This window comes from Bos taurus, chromosome 4 (genome assembly GCF_002263795.3).
Source record: "Bos taurus isolate L1 Dominette 01449 registration number 42190680 breed Hereford chromosome 4, ARS-UCD2.0, whole genome shotgun sequence".
NCBI classification, from domain to species: domain Eukaryota; kingdom Metazoa; phylum Chordata; class Mammalia; order Artiodactyla; family Bovidae; genus Bos; species Bos taurus.
This window is the reverse complement of record NC_037331.1, coordinates 85,851,299-85,868,014: the sequence shown is the minus strand read 5'-3', so window position 1 is coordinate 85,868,014 and position 16,716 is coordinate 85,851,299. Positions and strand designations below refer to the sequence as shown.

The window sequence follows — 16,716 nt, the reverse complement described above, 5'->3', positions numbered from 1 at the left end:
AGCCATTTCATTTATTTTGATTTCCCTTGGTTATAAATGCATCACTTGATATAGTTATGAATCTGAAAGACTAAGTATTCCAGGTCTGCCCCTGATTTTCTCACCGATTCTTATGACCTTTCCAAGGAGGGCAGCAGTGCCCAAGCTGTGGTTAAAACAGCTTCACTGCCCCCTGGATGTGACTAATTGTGAAGGGCTAATGACATATGTAGCTCTGTCCTGTTCATGAAGCTTTTTTTTTTTAACATAAAGTATCCTGTTTATCTTCAGGTTAGTTACATGAGAACTGCCTTGCCAGTTTCAGATACTTCACATAAAATATTTAATGCCCTAAAAATATTTGAAAAACTTGAGTCATTTTGCAAACATTTGAAGTTAACAGAAAAAGTCAGGTCTCTTATATTTGCCTGTAGAATTGAGTATAAACTCACTGTATGTCAAATAAAATTATTTTTTAAATGTTATCAATCCCAATCAGTAATCAGGACTTTCCTATTGATAAATGTGTTATTATCTCTTCAGGCAAAAATTACTGTTATGAAGTAGATATAAGTAAACCTAGTATTAGAAACATCCAGATTTCTATTAGCACTTACCTTAATTCTACTCAAATGTAATTTACAAAGAGTTTAGTGGAGATTCAAAGTGATTTTTAATTTTACAAAGATGTTGACTACTTAAGATCTTGTATTAACCTGAATAGGTATCTACTGACAAAAAATGACAGTTTCCTATTTTTATTTGATGGAATGTAAATGAAAATGAACTGTTGTTGTGAAATTAAGACACAAATAAAGGTACTTCTAAATAGCATAAGCTAGAAATTTATTTGCTAGATTTCATAACTTTCATCATTAAAGAATTCAAATAGTAGGAATGTTACTCTGATAAAATTTATTTTTTTATGTTCTCTTATTTAAGCCAGGGTTTTCTCATTTATTTCATGGTTGTATGTTAAATATTGTAAGTGTATCAGTATTCCTTAGACCACATACAGTACACTACGTTTACTGTATCATTCTTTTTCTCTTCTTCAAGACTCAATGATGAGGCCCGGCGGCTGATTGCTGAATTGGGGAGTACATCTATTACTCATCTTGGTTTCAGAGACAACTGGGTCTTCTGTGGTGGAAAAGGCATTAAGACAAAAAGCCCTTTTGAACAGGTTAGTGTCTCAGACTTCATAATTAATGGGCAACAGCAATTGTGTGAAACCATTCACTATGTATTCCTATCCCAGTTATTTGCAACTTAGATAAAGCAGACATTAAATATGTTTCCATAATATATTTCCATATTTTTTCATAGGTTCCTGGCAATCAGTTATTTGAAATAACCATGATACTATTTTAATTTTAAAATTTAAAAAAGTCAAATTCTACATGAAATTTTTTTCCTATGTGACAATGCATTGGCCTATGATTACTTGTATCATAAGACCTTTAGGAGGTTGGTTATTAAAAATTTTAGCTGAACTTTTGATATTAGAATCAATGAAGTACAGATATACTTTAGAACTTAGTAGAATGTAAACTTATATTTGACTTACAAAGGATCTTTAAAGACCATCTGTGGTGTTTTGTTCTTTCAGTTCCTCTTTGAAGGTCTGCCACTGTATGCCAGACCCCAAGCATTGCTCATTTAATATCTTGAACACTAATTTATATGTTGATAGAAGTGTTACTGAAATGAGTATACTTAATTATGTTATTGCAGATATGCAGTTTGCTAAAGTACTATACTGTGGTTGTGTTCCAACAGCACATAAAGAACAATAAGGACACAAATAAATATGAAGGATGGCCTGAAGTTGTGGAAATGGAAGGATGCATTCCCCAGAAGCAAGACTGACGTGGAGAAAACCGAAGGGAGCACACTTTCACTGTTAGTGGGAAAGCCCTACCAGAAAAACTACATGTAAATATTTTAAGAGCATGCAGCCATCTCGGTGTGTGCATGTCCGTTATCTCTTTTGATATCAGGATTATTTATTGCTAACGTAAATAGCTGTCTTTGTAAATAGTCATCATAATGAGCAAATCACTGAACCATTTTCAAGCACATCTCTCTAATGGTACAATTTCAGACCATGATGCTAATGGCATCTTTTAATTCTAAAAGCATACCAATGGCTAACTGAACAGATATGAAAAATATATTGATATATACTAGTCGCTGTGAAAATCTATCATGGAACGATATGGATTTTAGGGAGCAGACTTTGTTTTCTTTTACATATATATATGTATATTGCCTTCTGATGATAGTATCTTTTAAATTAAAAAGATATTGGGCTATAATGTTACTTTACAGTCTGACTCCCCTGTTGTATTTCTTTTCTTAGTCTTTCTCTTCCCTTCCCAAGAAACCTATAAATAAAATAAGAAAACATATCAAATACATGAAAAGCACAACAGAATTCTTTGTTTAATGTACACAGTACAAAGTAAATATATAAATGTAGATGGCATTCAGGACTGTAGCTTGATGGATTTTGTGTTAGCAGTGTGAATAACTTGATTTTGCATAAGCTATTCAGAGTGAGGCAGGAGGGGGCAACTCCCCAGAGCTGAGGAATCTGGCCAGGTCCCTTCCCCAGCCTTAGTAGGTCATTCAGGACAGCATATTAGTACAGTTAGAACCTTACTGGCCTAAGTTTTCCTTATTTAATTGTTCTCAGCCTTGGCCAAGTGGTTTGGAAAGAGGCGCACTTTAATGTCACAATGATTTTAGATTGTAAACCCAAAGATTCTGTATTTACTTTCATCTGATTTCTGATAGTAATTTTTGCCTGAAAAGATAACAACATATTTATTTATCAATAAAAAAGTCTTAATGAAGTGATTGGGACTGTTAACAGTTAAGAAATACTTTTATTTGATACACAGTGACTTCATACCCAATTCTACCTAAAAATATAAGAAATCCAACTTTTTTGTTAGCTTCAGATGTTCAAAAAATGACTCAAGTTTCTTAAAATATTTTTAGGGCATTAAATATTATGTGTGAAATATCTTAAACTGGAACATAAAAAATGTAATCAACAAACTGCCACTCACAGTAAAAGGCAGCACTTCAATTTTGGATCTAAATTTTAGATGCCTTACATAAAGAAAAACTAAAAGCAGTATTTTTTATTTTGCTATAAACTGAGTTGGAAGTTATTAAATATCAATGAGTTTTGGGGTACTGTTTCTTCCCTCAAACTGAATGTAATTCATGAATCAATGCACCTTACACATCTAAGCAATTTTTGTAAACTTTTCAGATTTTTGGTGCTGATACAGTAAATCACTTTCAGCATGTGTATTTTAACATTTCAGATACTTCCTGTGATTCTGTAAATTAAAAAAATAGCTATTTTACAGTTCCAGGGATTGTGAAATAAGTGTTGCTTTTTTTTTTAAAGTAATGAGAATAAATATTCTTGATTTTGCATTTGTGATTTTTTTTTTTTTTTTTTGTATTATCTGGCAAAGTAATATACCTACAGAACTTCACATTGAGGTTTTATTGTCCTGCTTAACATGCAAAATTTAAGTCATTCCTGTGGTTAAACACACTAATATCCTCAGGATATATCTTAATATGGATAGAATTTAAGTATCTAGATGACAAGACTTCTGTTTCAAGATAAGGACTAACATGATCACTTTAGAGGTGTGTAAAATGCCAAAAGATTGGTTATTTAATTGCTTTCATGCAGTTTGCTATCGTTTCAATTCTGTCTTGTATGGTTTATGTCAACATAACTTTGAAAGCAATAATTTTACTGTATTTTACTTTCAGATAGCTTTTAAAAATCAGCATTATAAATGCAACAATGCTCATTTAGTGTTCAGAATTTTCATTAAAATCAGAAACTTAGCATTGACACTTTGGTCTTTTAAATGGTGTTTAAGGACTTAATGGATGTGTATTTTTTATTTGTAATCATAGATACAGTCCAAGACAAGTTTATTATGATATGCCTGTTAAAATGCAGTAAAGACGGTAGGAAAAAAGTGTTATCTGGGGAACTGAAGAAAAATTGAGCCAGAATCTTTATATTCCTGACTTTGATTAAAATTTATCATTGTTCTTTCTGTGTTGTGTTCATTTGCAAATGAATTATCTGATATTTTGTAATTTTTTTTTGCCAGATGAAGCTCAATGCCTTTAGCCTGAAATGCACTTTATACTTAGTTTATACATATTATAAATAAATTGACCCCTCCAAAAAGATGATAGTTTCATTCAATTTGGTTGACACGCCCCATTTTTAAATGAAAGAATGAGAAATGTGCCGTGTTCAGTTAGGAAAGCAGTTGAAAGTAGAAATGCATTTAGAATATTTTTAAAAATGAACGTGAAAGGGGAAAAATTGCTTGTGTTGATCAGGAAAAAGATTTGCCACTCAACCTCTTCAGTTGGGCCTTCTATAGCAATAAGTGCATGTAAACGAGGAGTGGATAAAGTACCAGAATTTACTTTTTCTTAAGCATTACTCAGAAGCATTCCCAGCAAGTCCCTTCCCAGGGTGACTCTTCTTTTGCATACCTGGTTTTTGATTGTTACATGCCAGTATCTAGTTAATCTCTGTTTCCCTCAAAACTCCCTTGATTTTTTTTTTAAATTTACTTATTTTTAATCGAAGAATAATTGCCACTGATGAAAGAAATCAAAGATGACACAAACAGATGGAGAAACATACCATTGTTCATGGATCAGAAGAATCAATATAGTGAAAATGAGTTTACTACCCAAAGCAATCTATAGATTCAATGCAATCCCTATCAAGCTACCAACAGTATCTTTCAGAGAACTAGAACAAGTAATTTCACAATTTGTATGGAAAATACAAAAAGCCTTGAATAGCCAAAGCAATCTTGAGAAAGAAGAATGGAACTGGAGGAATCAACCTGCCTGGCTTCAGGCTATACTACAAAGCAACAGTCTTCAAGACAGTGTGGTACTGGCACAAAGACAGAAATATAGATCAATGGAACAAAATAGAAAGCCCAGAGATAAATCCAAGTACCTATGGACACCTTATCTTTGACAAAGGAAGCACGAATATACAATGGAGAAAAGACAATCTGTTTAACAAGTGGTGCTGGGAAAACTGGTCAACCACTTGTAAAAGAATGAAACTAGAACACTTTCTAACACCATATACAAATATAAACTCAAAATGGATTAAAGATCTAAATGTAAGACCAGAAACTATAAAACTCCTAGAGGAAAACATAGGCAAAACACTCTCTGACATAAATCATAGCAGGATCCTCATGACCCACCTCCCAGAGTAATGGAAATAAAAGAAAAAAATAAATGGGACCTAAGTAAACTTAAAATCTTTTTCACAATGAAGGAAACTATAAGCAAGGTGAAAAGACAGCCTTCAGAATTGGAGAAAATAATAGCAAATGAAGCAACTGACAAAGAATCTCAAAAATATACAAGCAACTCCAGAAAAATAAGCGACCCAATCAAAAAATGGGCCAAAGAACTAAACAGACATTTCTCCAAAGAACACATCCAGATGGCTAACAAACACATGAAAAGATGCTCAACATCACTCATTATCAGAGAAATGCAAATCAAAATCACAATGAGGACCATCTCACACTGGTCAGAATGACTGCTATCCAAAAGTCTACAAAAAATAAATGCTGGAGAGGGTGCAGAGAAAAATGAACCATCTTACACTGTTGGTGGGAATGCAAACTAGTACAGCCACTATGGAGAACAGTGTGGAGATTCCTTTACAAACTGGAAATAGAACTGCCATATGACCCAGCGCTCAGCCTTCTTCACAGTCCAACTCTCACATCCATACATGACCACAGGAAAAATCATAGCCTTGACTAGATGAACCTTTGTTGGCAAAGTAATGTCTCTGCTTTCCAATATGCTATCTAGGTTGGTCATAACTTTCCTTCCAAGGAGTAAGCGTCTTTTAATTTCATGGCTGCAGTCACCATCTGTAGTGATTTTGGAGCCCCCCAAAATAAAGTCTGACACTGTTTCCACTGTTTCCCCATCTATTTCCCATGAAGTGATGGGACCGGATGCCATGGTCTTCGTTTTCTGAATGTTGAGCTTTAAGCCAACTTTTTCACTCTCCGCTTTCACTTTCATCAAGAGGCTTTTTAGTTCCTCTTCACTTTCTGCCATGAGTGTGGTGTCATCTGCATATCTGAGGTTATTGATATTTCTCCCGGCAATCTTGATTCCAGCTTGTGTTTCTTCCAGTCTAGCGTTTCTCATGATGTATTCTGCATATAAGTTAAATAAACAGGGTGACAATATACAGCCTTGATGAACTCCTTTTCGTATTTGGAACCAGTTTGTTGTTCCATGTCCAGTTCTAACTGTTGCTTCCTGACCTGCATACAAATTTCTCAAAAGGCAGATCAGGTGTTCTGGTATTCCCATCTCTTTCAGAATTTTCCACAGAAAATTGATGCTTTCCGAAGAATTGATGCTTTTGAACTGTGGTGTTGGAGAAGACTCTTGAGAGTCCCTTGGACTGCAAGGAGATCCATCCAGTCCATTCTGAAGGAGATCAACCCTGGGATTTCTTTGGAAGGAATGATGCTAAAGCTAAAACTCCAGTACTTTGGCCACCTCATGCGAAGAGTTGACTCATTGGAAAAGACTCTGATGCTGGGAGGGATTGGGGGCAAGAGGAGAAGGGGACGACAGAGGATGAGATGGCTGGATGGTATCACTGACTCGATGGACGTGAGTCTGAGTGAACTCCGGGAGTTGGTGATGGACAGGGAGTCCTGGCATGCTGCAATTCATGGGGTCGCAAATAGTCGGACACGACTGAGTGACTGATCTGATCTGATCTGATTTATGACCCAGCAATCCCACTGCTGGGCATACACACCAAGGAAACCAGAATTGAAAGAGACACGTGTACCCCAATGTTCATTGCAGCACTGTTTACAATAGCCAGGACATAGAAGCAACCTAAATGCCCATTGGCAGATGAATGGATAAGAAAGCAATGGTACATATACACAATGGAATATTACTCAGCTATTAAAAAGAATGCATTTGAATCAGTTCTAATGAGGTGGATGAAACTGGAGCTTATTATTCAGTGCAAAGTAAATCAAAAAGGAAAACACCAATACAGTATATTAATGCATATATATGAAATTTAGAAAGATGGTAATGATGACCCTATATGCGAGACAGCAAAAGAGACACAGATGTAAAGAACAGACTTTTAGACTCTGGGAGAAGGCGAGAGTGGGATGATTTGGGAGAATAGCACTGAAACATGTATATTATCATATGTGAAATAGATCACCATTCCAGGTTCAGTGCATGAGACAGGGTGCTCAGGGCCAGTGCACTGGGATGACCCTGAGGGATGGGATGGGAAGGGAGGTGGGAGGGGGGTTGAGGATGGGGAAAAATACTTTTAAAAAGGAATGAAAAAAAAAATTGCTTTACAATATTGGTTTCTGCTGTATGTCAACATGAGTAGGTACACATATATCCCCTCCCTCTTGAACCTCCCTCCCATCTCCCACCCCATCCCACCCCTCTAGATTGTCATAGAGCATTCAGTTGGAAAGCTCCCTCAATTTAACCTGGCCTCAGCCTCTCCTATTGTTCCTCTCCCTGCCCCCATCTCCTTTCTTGAGGTTCCAGTAAAATCAAGGGTTCTTGTGGTTTAGTCACTAAGTCATGTCCGACTCTTGTGACCCCATGGACTGTAGTCCACCAGGCTCAAGATACTGGAGTGGGTTGCCATTTCCTTCTCCAGTAGATCTTCCCGACCCAGGGATCGAACCCACATCTCTTGCATTGGCAGGCAGATCTGTCATCCTGCCCCAGAGCCTTCCCCCATCCAGGGAGGGTTAGAGTACCAAGGGCTGCTGAATTAAGGACACACTTTCAACATCACAATGTCTCAGATTCTAGGAGTGCTCAGAAAGGAGTAGGAATTGCTAGCCCATCACTTCAGTTTCAGTTCAGTCCCTCAGTCGTGTCCAGCTCTTTGCCACCCCATGAACTACAGCATGCCAGGCCTCCCTGTCCATCACAAACTCCTGGAGTTCACTCAGACTCACGTCCATCGAGTTGGTGATGCCATCCAGCCATCTCATCCTCCGTCGTCCCCTTCTCCTCCTGCCTCCGATCCCTCCCAGCACAGAGTCTTTTCCAATGAGTCAACTCTTCGCTTGAGGTGGCCAAAGTACTGGAGTTTCAGCTTTAGCATCATTCCTTCCAAATAACACCCAGGACCAATCTCCTTTAGAATGGACTGTTTGGATCTCCTTGCAGTCCAAGGGACTCTCAAGAGTCTTCTCCAACACCACAGTTCAAAAGCATCAATTCTTCAGCACTCAGCTTTCTTCACAGTCCAACTCTCACATCCAGCCCTTCATTTAGAAACAAAAGAGAGGTTTCTCTGGGGTTTGTTCCACAGGTAGTTTATAAGCAAACAACACAGCCAAGACATACAGCTACTTCACAGGTACAGCGAGCTGCCATTGCTGAGCTCACTGCTCAGCTCTATAGAAATCATGCCTGTCACTGGAGTGCATCAACTATTGAAAGAATAAGTTGAAACTCAATTGGCAAAAGATATTCCCTTTACTGTAAGCTCCTAGTTTCCATATAATCAGCCCATACTGTGACCACAACCATGAAATTAAAAGATGCTTGCTCCTTGGAAGAAAAGTTATGACACACCTAGAAAGCACATTAAAAAGCAGAGACATTACTTTGCCAACAAAGGTCCGTCTAGTCAAGGCTATGGCTTTTCTAGTAGACATGTATGGATGTGAGAGGTGGACTGCAAAGAAGGCTGAGCGCCACAGCATCGATGCTTTAGAACTGTGGTGTTGGAGAAGACTCTTGAGATTCCCCTGGACTGCAAGAAGAGCCAACCACTCAATCCTAAAGGAAATCAGTCCTGAATATTCATTGGAAGGACTGATGCTGAAGCTGAAACTCCAATCCTTTGGCCACCTGATGCAAAGATCCGACTGATTGGAAAAGACCCTGATGCTGGGAAAAATTGAGGGCAGGAGGAGAAAGGGATGACAGAGGATGAGATGGTTGGATGGCTTGGATGGCATCACTGACTCAATGGATATGAGTTTGAGCAAGCTCTGGGAGTTGGTGATGGACAGGGAAGCCTGGCGTGCTGCAGTCCATGGGGTTGCAAAGAGTCGGTGATACTTTAAATGAAGCTGCTAGGGTTTCTGTTGTTGACCCTGTCCTTTACATGCTAGTCATGTTTTAGCCATAGAGGAAAGTTAAGTCCGCCTCTTTTTTTTTTTCCAACCCAATCCATCACTAGCTAGTGATGGAATTCCAGTTGAGCTATTTCAAATCCTGAGAGATGATGTTGTGAAAGTGCCACGCTCAATATGCCAGCAAATTTGGAAAACTCAGCAGTGGCCACAGGACTGGGAAAGGTCAGTTTTCATTCCAATCCCAAAGAAAGGCAATGCCAAAGAATGCTCAAACTACCACACAATTGCACTCATCTCACACACTACTAAAGTAATGCTCAAAATTCTCCAAGCCAGGCTTCAGCAATATGTGAAACGTGAACTTCCAGATGTTCAAGCTGGTTTTAGAAAAGGCAGAGGAACCAGAGATCAAATCACCAACATCTGCTGGATCATCGAAAGAGCAAGAGAGTTCCAGAAAAACATCAATTTCTGCTTTATTGACTATGCCAAAGCCTTTGACTGTGTGGATCACAATCAACTGTGGAAAATTCTGAAAGAGATGGGAATACCAGACCACCTGACCTGCCTCTTGAGAAACCTATATGCAGGTCAGGAAGCAACAGTTAGACCTGGACATGGAACAACAGACTGGTTCCAAATAGGAAAGGAGTGCGTCAAAGCTGTATATTGTCACCCTGCTTATTTAACTTCTATGCAGAGTACATCATGAGAAACGCTGGGCTGGAAGAAGCACAAGCTGGAATCAAGATTGCTGGGAGAAATATCAATAACCTCAGATATGCAGATGACACCACCCTTATGGCAGAAAGTGAAGAGGAACTAAAAAGCCTCTTGATGAAAGTGAAAGAGGAGAGCGAAAAAGTTGGCTTAAAGCTCAACATTCAGAAAACGAAGATCATGGCATCCAGTCCCATCACTTCATGGGAAATAGATGGGGAAACAGTGGAAACAGTGTCAGAGTTTATTTTGGGGGGCTCCAAAATCACTGCAAGATGGTGACTGCAGCCATGAAATTAAAAGACGCTTACTCCTTGGCAGGAAAGTTATGACCAACCTAGATAGCATGTTGAAAAGCAGAGACATTACTTTGCCAACAAAGGCCCGTCTAATCAAGGCTATGGTTTTTCCTGAGGTCATGTATGGATGTGAGAGTTGGACTGTGAAGAAGGCTGAGGGCCGAAGAACTGATGTTTTTAAACTGTGGTGTTGGAGAAGACTCTTGAGAGTCCCTTGGACTGCAAGGAGATCCAACCAGTTCATTTTAAAGGAGATCAGTCCTGGGTGTTCTTTGGAAGGACTGATGCTAAAGCTGAAACTCCAGTATTTTGGCTACCTCATGCGAGGAGTTGTCTCATTGGAAAAGACTCTGATGCTGGGAGGGATTGGGGGCAGGAGGAGAAGGGGACGACAGAGAATGAGATGGCTGGATGGCATCACCGACTCGATTGACATGAGTTTGAGTAAACTCTGGGAGTCGGTGATGGACAGGGAGGCCTGGCGTGCTGCGATTTATGGGGTGGCAAAGAGCTGGACACGACTGAGCGACTGAACTGAACTAAATCATAAGGGTCGAACCCTAACAAATGGGATTATTGTCTTTATAAAACAGATCCCGGAGAGTTCCTTGGCTGGGCTTCTGTGCCATATGAAGATACATTGAGGAGGTGGTCACCTGTGGGCCAGGACATAGCCATTTCCAGACACGGAATCTGTTGTCACCTTGATCTTAGACTCCCCAGTCTCCAGAACTGTAAGAAATACACGTGCTATGTATTAGCCACCCAGTTAGTGGTGTTTTGTTACAGCAGCCTGTACAGACCAAGACACCAAGCCAGACGGGAACTGTTAAATGACTAGGATAACAGGATCATCAGACAGGACACAGCTCTTCACCTGAGGTTCTCCTTGACCTCCAAGCTCCTGACTATATACTACCTACTCTTCTACTCTAGGGCTTCCCTGGTGGCCCAGATGGTAAAGAATTTCTCTGCAATGCAGGAGACCTGGGTTCTATCCCTGAATTGGGAAAGTTCCCCCAGAGAAAGGAATGGCTACCCACTCCAGAATTCTTGCTTGGAGAATTCCATGGACAGAAGAGTCTGGTGGGCCACAGTCCATGGGCTCTCAAAGAGTTGGACACAACTGAGCAACTAACACTTTCATTTCCACTCTACCCACACTGACACCAAACTCCCTTTCATAGGCAGAACTCAAGCTTTTGTGTATTTCCATGCAACTAGCTTTCAGATGATCGCATGATATAGTTCCACATGCTGGCCCCCATGAATATGTGAAATTATGTGACTTCAACCAGAAGCAAGGCATGTTTTCTGATTCCTTCCTGTGGCAGCAGCTGAGTCTTAGAGGACAGTCTGCTGAAGCTCCAGGATGGGAGACACAAAAACCTTCAAACACTCCACTCATCTCCTGGGACTGTGATCAGGTCAGAGGAGATGCTGAGACCTGGCAGACCCCCTTGACCCCAGCACTGGCTTCTTGTGAAGGTTCTTAGCACACACAGCAGTTCCTGGACAAGAGAGGAATCTTGAATGGGAACTTTGAAACCTTTTTTTTTTTTTTTTTTGATTTCTGGGATCAACACTTTCCTCACAAGTCTGTTGTTTGAAATTTACTCATTTGACTTTCAAACACATTTTCAGCCATGCATCGTGTGTTCAAACCCAGCCCTGCTTGTCTACCTACCATACAAGTGCTGTTGCTATTGCTTAGATGTCACCTCTTCAAATCAACTAGCTGGGGCCAGGAATTCCCTGCTGGTCTTAGCCCTCTGCATCACCAGTGGAATGAGATGGCCACCTGGAAACTGGTTTCTGCGTACCCCCATGTAGTGGGAACTTGATTCTAAAAGGAGTGTGTGCTTCATTCGACAAGAACAGAATGGATTTCAAAGAAAATGTCTCCAGGTCAAGTTCGGAGCAGAAAGCAAATGATGCTGAGGAGTAGTTAGAAATATATTCAGGCATGGGGAAATTGTACCCGGAGGGTTGTAGTTAAGAGCTGACAAGTGAGGATTTCCTGATGTGTGAGGAATTAGCCTGTGTCCCCTTGACCGAGGGGAGTGCACCTTTTCCAGATTCTATTCTCCCTCAAGTGTAAGGACCTGAGATTTAAGATCAGTAAATGAGCTGATACCTGACTCCTATAGAAACCTTTGGCCTGGGAATGGAATTGAAAGCCACTTCTTGTGGAACTGTTAACACCTTGCAAAGAAGTGTTAAAATCTCATTATGAAGAAAAACAAACCCCATTATGAAAATACCCTGGAGACATTTCCCTGTAGTTCTTGAGCCCTGGGAGAGTGGGTCACAGGCATGGTTACAGGCCTTTGCGACAATTGAAATTTTGAGACAGTAGTTCTTGTATTTAATGAATTTTAGATGTAGTATCTCAAGGAATGATAAATTTGGCATTTGGGGGAAGCAAAAGTGCTCAAACTAGCAGAGGGGAGAATTTTTTCTTATAAATTTATCTTTCAGCTTGTAAAAGTGTTAAACCTATGTCTATTACGTATCAGAAATGTGAAAGAGGATTTATCACATTCACTTTTTCAGTCCCCCCTTTTGCTACTATGCCATATGCTACTTCTTGTCTGGCTTGCATGGAGCCTTGTGAAGAGCATAAATGTGTAAATGTATTGTGTGCCAGAAAGTTTGATATCAAACAATTGAAATGGATAGAACTTTAAACTTACCCAAAATTGTTTGTCAATTGTGTCTCAATAAAGCTGGAGAAATTATAAAAACAATACAACTGACAAAAATTTTTAAAGATTTTTAAAAAGCAAAGTGTAGATGTACTAGAAATAAAAAGGTAATTACTGACGTACATTTTGTTTATTTATATCTTTCTTTGGCTTATGAAGACATGAAGTTATGTTTAAATATGCAGTTAAATTTAGTGATATTCCCCTTTTACGTTCAAGCATGCTAAGTCACTTCAGTAGTGTCTGACTCTTTGCGACCTTAAGGACTATAGCTCGCCAAGCTTAGAGAATCCCTGTCCATGGGATTCTACAGGGAACAATACTGGAGTGGGTTGCCATTCCCTCCTCCAGGGGATCGTCCCAACCCAGGAATCGAACCCGAGTCTCTTACAACTCCTGCATTGGCGGGTGGATTCTTTACAACTAGCACCACCCGGGAAGCCCGTTCTTCTTTTATCAAAGACTAATTAGGGGCTATCAGGAGCCACCCTGCCTCTTTCTTCGTTAAACATGGCCAGGTGGATATGGGCCATGATCATGGACAGCTATTTGTTGCTGACACGCAGAAGAAAAAGCTTCTTAGTCTCTTTGAAACTGAATCACCCAAGGGTTCAGAATGGTATTTTAACAGAAGGAAACAGGCAGCCCTATTTCTCCCTTTCTCCCTGCTCTTCCAATTCTCATACACAAATCAGATCCTTTCACTTTTTCTGTAAATTTAAAAGTCATATGTAAGACCTTGTGTTGACTTTGTCCACATTTATTATTACTCTCCCTTTACAACCAGTGGGCAAGGCTGCTTTTTCTGGCATGATTTTGTTTCAAGGGATTTTAATCATGCAAACCATCTCTAGTGGTTTTTCTTTGGATGTGCATGTAAGCCATTACCAACAGTAAATTTCATCTGTCTATTAAAACATAGCACCTTATATAACAATTGGCTGTAAGCACAACAATGAAAAGGATGCATGTATTTATTTAATGTCACACTAAATTAGTTTGATCTTCACCCCTAGTCATTTCCTTTGGAATGATTGTTAGGCTCTTGAAGCATAATCCAACTGTTAGCCACACTAGGATCTAACTAGAGGGAAGTTTAAATCACTTAGAGCTTAGAAATCAAGAGGCAGTGTATTTTAATTACATTTCATGGTGAATTCTAAGAACTCAATTCTCCCATCACTTCTCTCCAGCTTCTCAACCAAGTTTATATAATCAAACCAGGGAGGAACATCCTGTAATTGTCATTATATTTACAAATCCCCAAACTCTTTAAATGATACACTGTAAACTCTGTACTGACTATTTTGTTGCTGTGAGAGGCACCATAATGATATGATGGTTAAGGAAACAGTCTCTGAAGCCAGCCTGTTCTGTGTGACCTGGGCCAGCTACTTACCTCACCACTACGATGTCTGTTTCTGTAAAGTGAGGACTATAAGAGGGGTACCTATTTTATGAGGTTATCATGAGGCTCAAATGTCTTAATATATACGATTTATTTTGAACAATATCTGGTACATAGTAAGTGCCATCTAAGTGTTTACTAATATTTTCTTTTTCAAAAGAATTGAGTCCTTGGTGTGCCACGGTTTCTCCTTTCGTGCTGGACCACCCATCTGTCCTTCTCAGTTTACCTTATTATTCTACTCCAAGAGATGTTACGAATTATTACATCTGGTCTACACTGAAACTGAAATTAAAAAAAAATAAGGCATCTTGGCCAACTTCCCTTAAGAAAGTCTTGTTTTGTAGAATATACATGGTTCCTGGAGATATGATTTGAATTTTTCTTTCCTCAAGTCAGCTAAGTGGATTATAGTGTTCTCAATCACTAACTGGCTCCAAATGGTAGGTTTAATTCTCAGTACTTGATGAGGAATTTGGAAGGTGATGTAAAAAGTATCAGCAGCTCACCAAATTGACTATAAACAAATATTTTGATGGAAAGCTTATCTGGTTCCACATCTGAAGTAAAACCAAACACATCAGTACTGACTATACTTCAGAAAATTAAAATGTTTCCTAAACACATGACTAGAACTGAGAGAGAATCTGGGCATAGAGGACACTTTATGGTAATATACACCCTGGGTTTTCTCTGTGGAGTCATCCCTTTCCTATTCTCAAACTGTGTGGGTTTAGTTGGAATGAACCCCACAGCCATTTCCCAGCATGGGTCTTGATTGCTTTAATATGATCAGTGTATTTATCATCAAAACCCAATTCCCATTGACCATTCTGATTGGCTCAGAGATAGGCACAGCAACCAATCAAAGTCAATGATGACTTTTGATGGACATTCTGGGAAATAAGCTTTCCTTCTCTCTTGTGCTGGAGCAACGAAAAAAGAACCTCTCTTTCCTTAGAATGGCAACATGCCTGTGCCAATGCTCAGTTGTCTGACCTTTTGCCAGTGAATGGACTGTAGCCTGCCAGTCTTCTCTGTCCATGGGATTTTTTTTCTAACAAGAATACAGGAGCTGTTGCCATTTCCTCCTCAAGGAGATACTCCCCACAGAGGTTGTGAACCAGCACCTCTTGTGTCTGCTGAATTGCAAGGGGGTTTCTTGACCGCTGAGCCATCAGGGAAGCCCCAAGAGAGTGTTATGTCTGGAAGGACCTGTGACAGCCATATTGTTGAGAAAAGAGCCTGAAGCTGCTGAGAGTAGGGTTTGGCTGGTTGGCACAGAACCCTGCAGAGCCTGCAGTAGAAGCCAGCTTCTCTAGGCTGGAGATGAAGAGATCTGAGCCCTGGCAATGTTCAAACTTTTGGATCAAACTTAACCTGAATCAATCACATCTCTATACTTTCCAGTCACTGAATCAGTGTATTTCCTTTAATGTTTGTCAGTCTGGGTTGCTTTTTTTTTTGGGGGGGGGGTGCTTTTTTTGTTACCTGCAATATAAGGAGCCCAAGTTGGTGCTAGTGGTAAAGAAGCTGCCAGCCAATGCAGGAGATGTAAAAGAGGAGGGTGGAGAAGATCCCTGGAGGAGGACATGGCAAACTACTCCAGAATTCTTGCCTGGAGAATCCCACAGACAGAGAAGCCTAGCAGGCTACAGTCTGTAGGGCACAAAGAGTCCAAAACAGCTGAAGTAGCTTAGCATGCACACAAGAAACAGTGCAGGCACAGCAGCTTAGACTGGATAGAACTGTTTGGGTCCCAGAACACGTATTTATTTCAAGAGCACCATGATGCTACCTGTACTATGATTGGGACTGAGAAGGAAATAGACCAAAACTAGGCTGTCAGCTGGTACAATACACGTGAGACATTCAGGGATGGCTTCCAAGCTGATGCCAGGGAGAAGGGAAAGAACCCAAAGACACAGGTCTGGAGTTGGGAGTTATTACTCAGGCATGCAGGGGTGGGAAGAGGGCTGGGGGTGTCGAGTTGGCACCAGTTTTTCAGAAACGGCTGAATAGTAATCATGTTTTTGTGAATTAAAGGCTCCCCTGTTCTCACAATTGGTTCCTAAGGTAATTATGAAAAGTTTTCTAGTCAATAGAAAGAAATGGTCATTAATGGAAACTGCAGCCTTCATCGTTTAAGAAAGAGTGCTTATTTTCAATGCAGATAAAATATTTACTTAGCAAAAAAAAAAAGAAGGCATACTAATAAATGTCAATTATTCAGGTTACTCTAATCAGTGGATGCTAAAGAATGGCAAACTGCTCTTTTAAATAAGCACTATATTCATTCATTTGTCATTTTGGAGTCTCTTACTCAGTAAATAGTAATTTTGTTCAACTTTAAGGGTCACAGTAAATGT

General features: G+C 39.6%; 1 protein-coding gene across 2 annotated transcripts in view; it reads left to right on the top strand.

Moving 5' to 3' along the window:
* The window catches only part of FAM3C (FAM3 metabolism regulating signaling molecule C), a 54,291-nt gene extending 50,069 nt beyond the window's left edge, over positions 1-4,222 (top strand). Inside the window, 2 exon segments of one of the 2 annotated variants that reach the window (NM_001099147.1) lie at positions 1,039-1,165; positions 1,762-4,222. In NM_001099147.1, the coding sequence (NP_001092617.1) occupies positions 1,039-1,165; positions 1,762-1,851 (217 nt within the window). In that variant the 3' untranslated portion in view covers positions 1,852-4,222. 2 annotated transcript variants of the gene reach the window in all.
* The last annotated feature ends 12,494 nt before the right edge of the window (positions 4,223-16,716 follow it).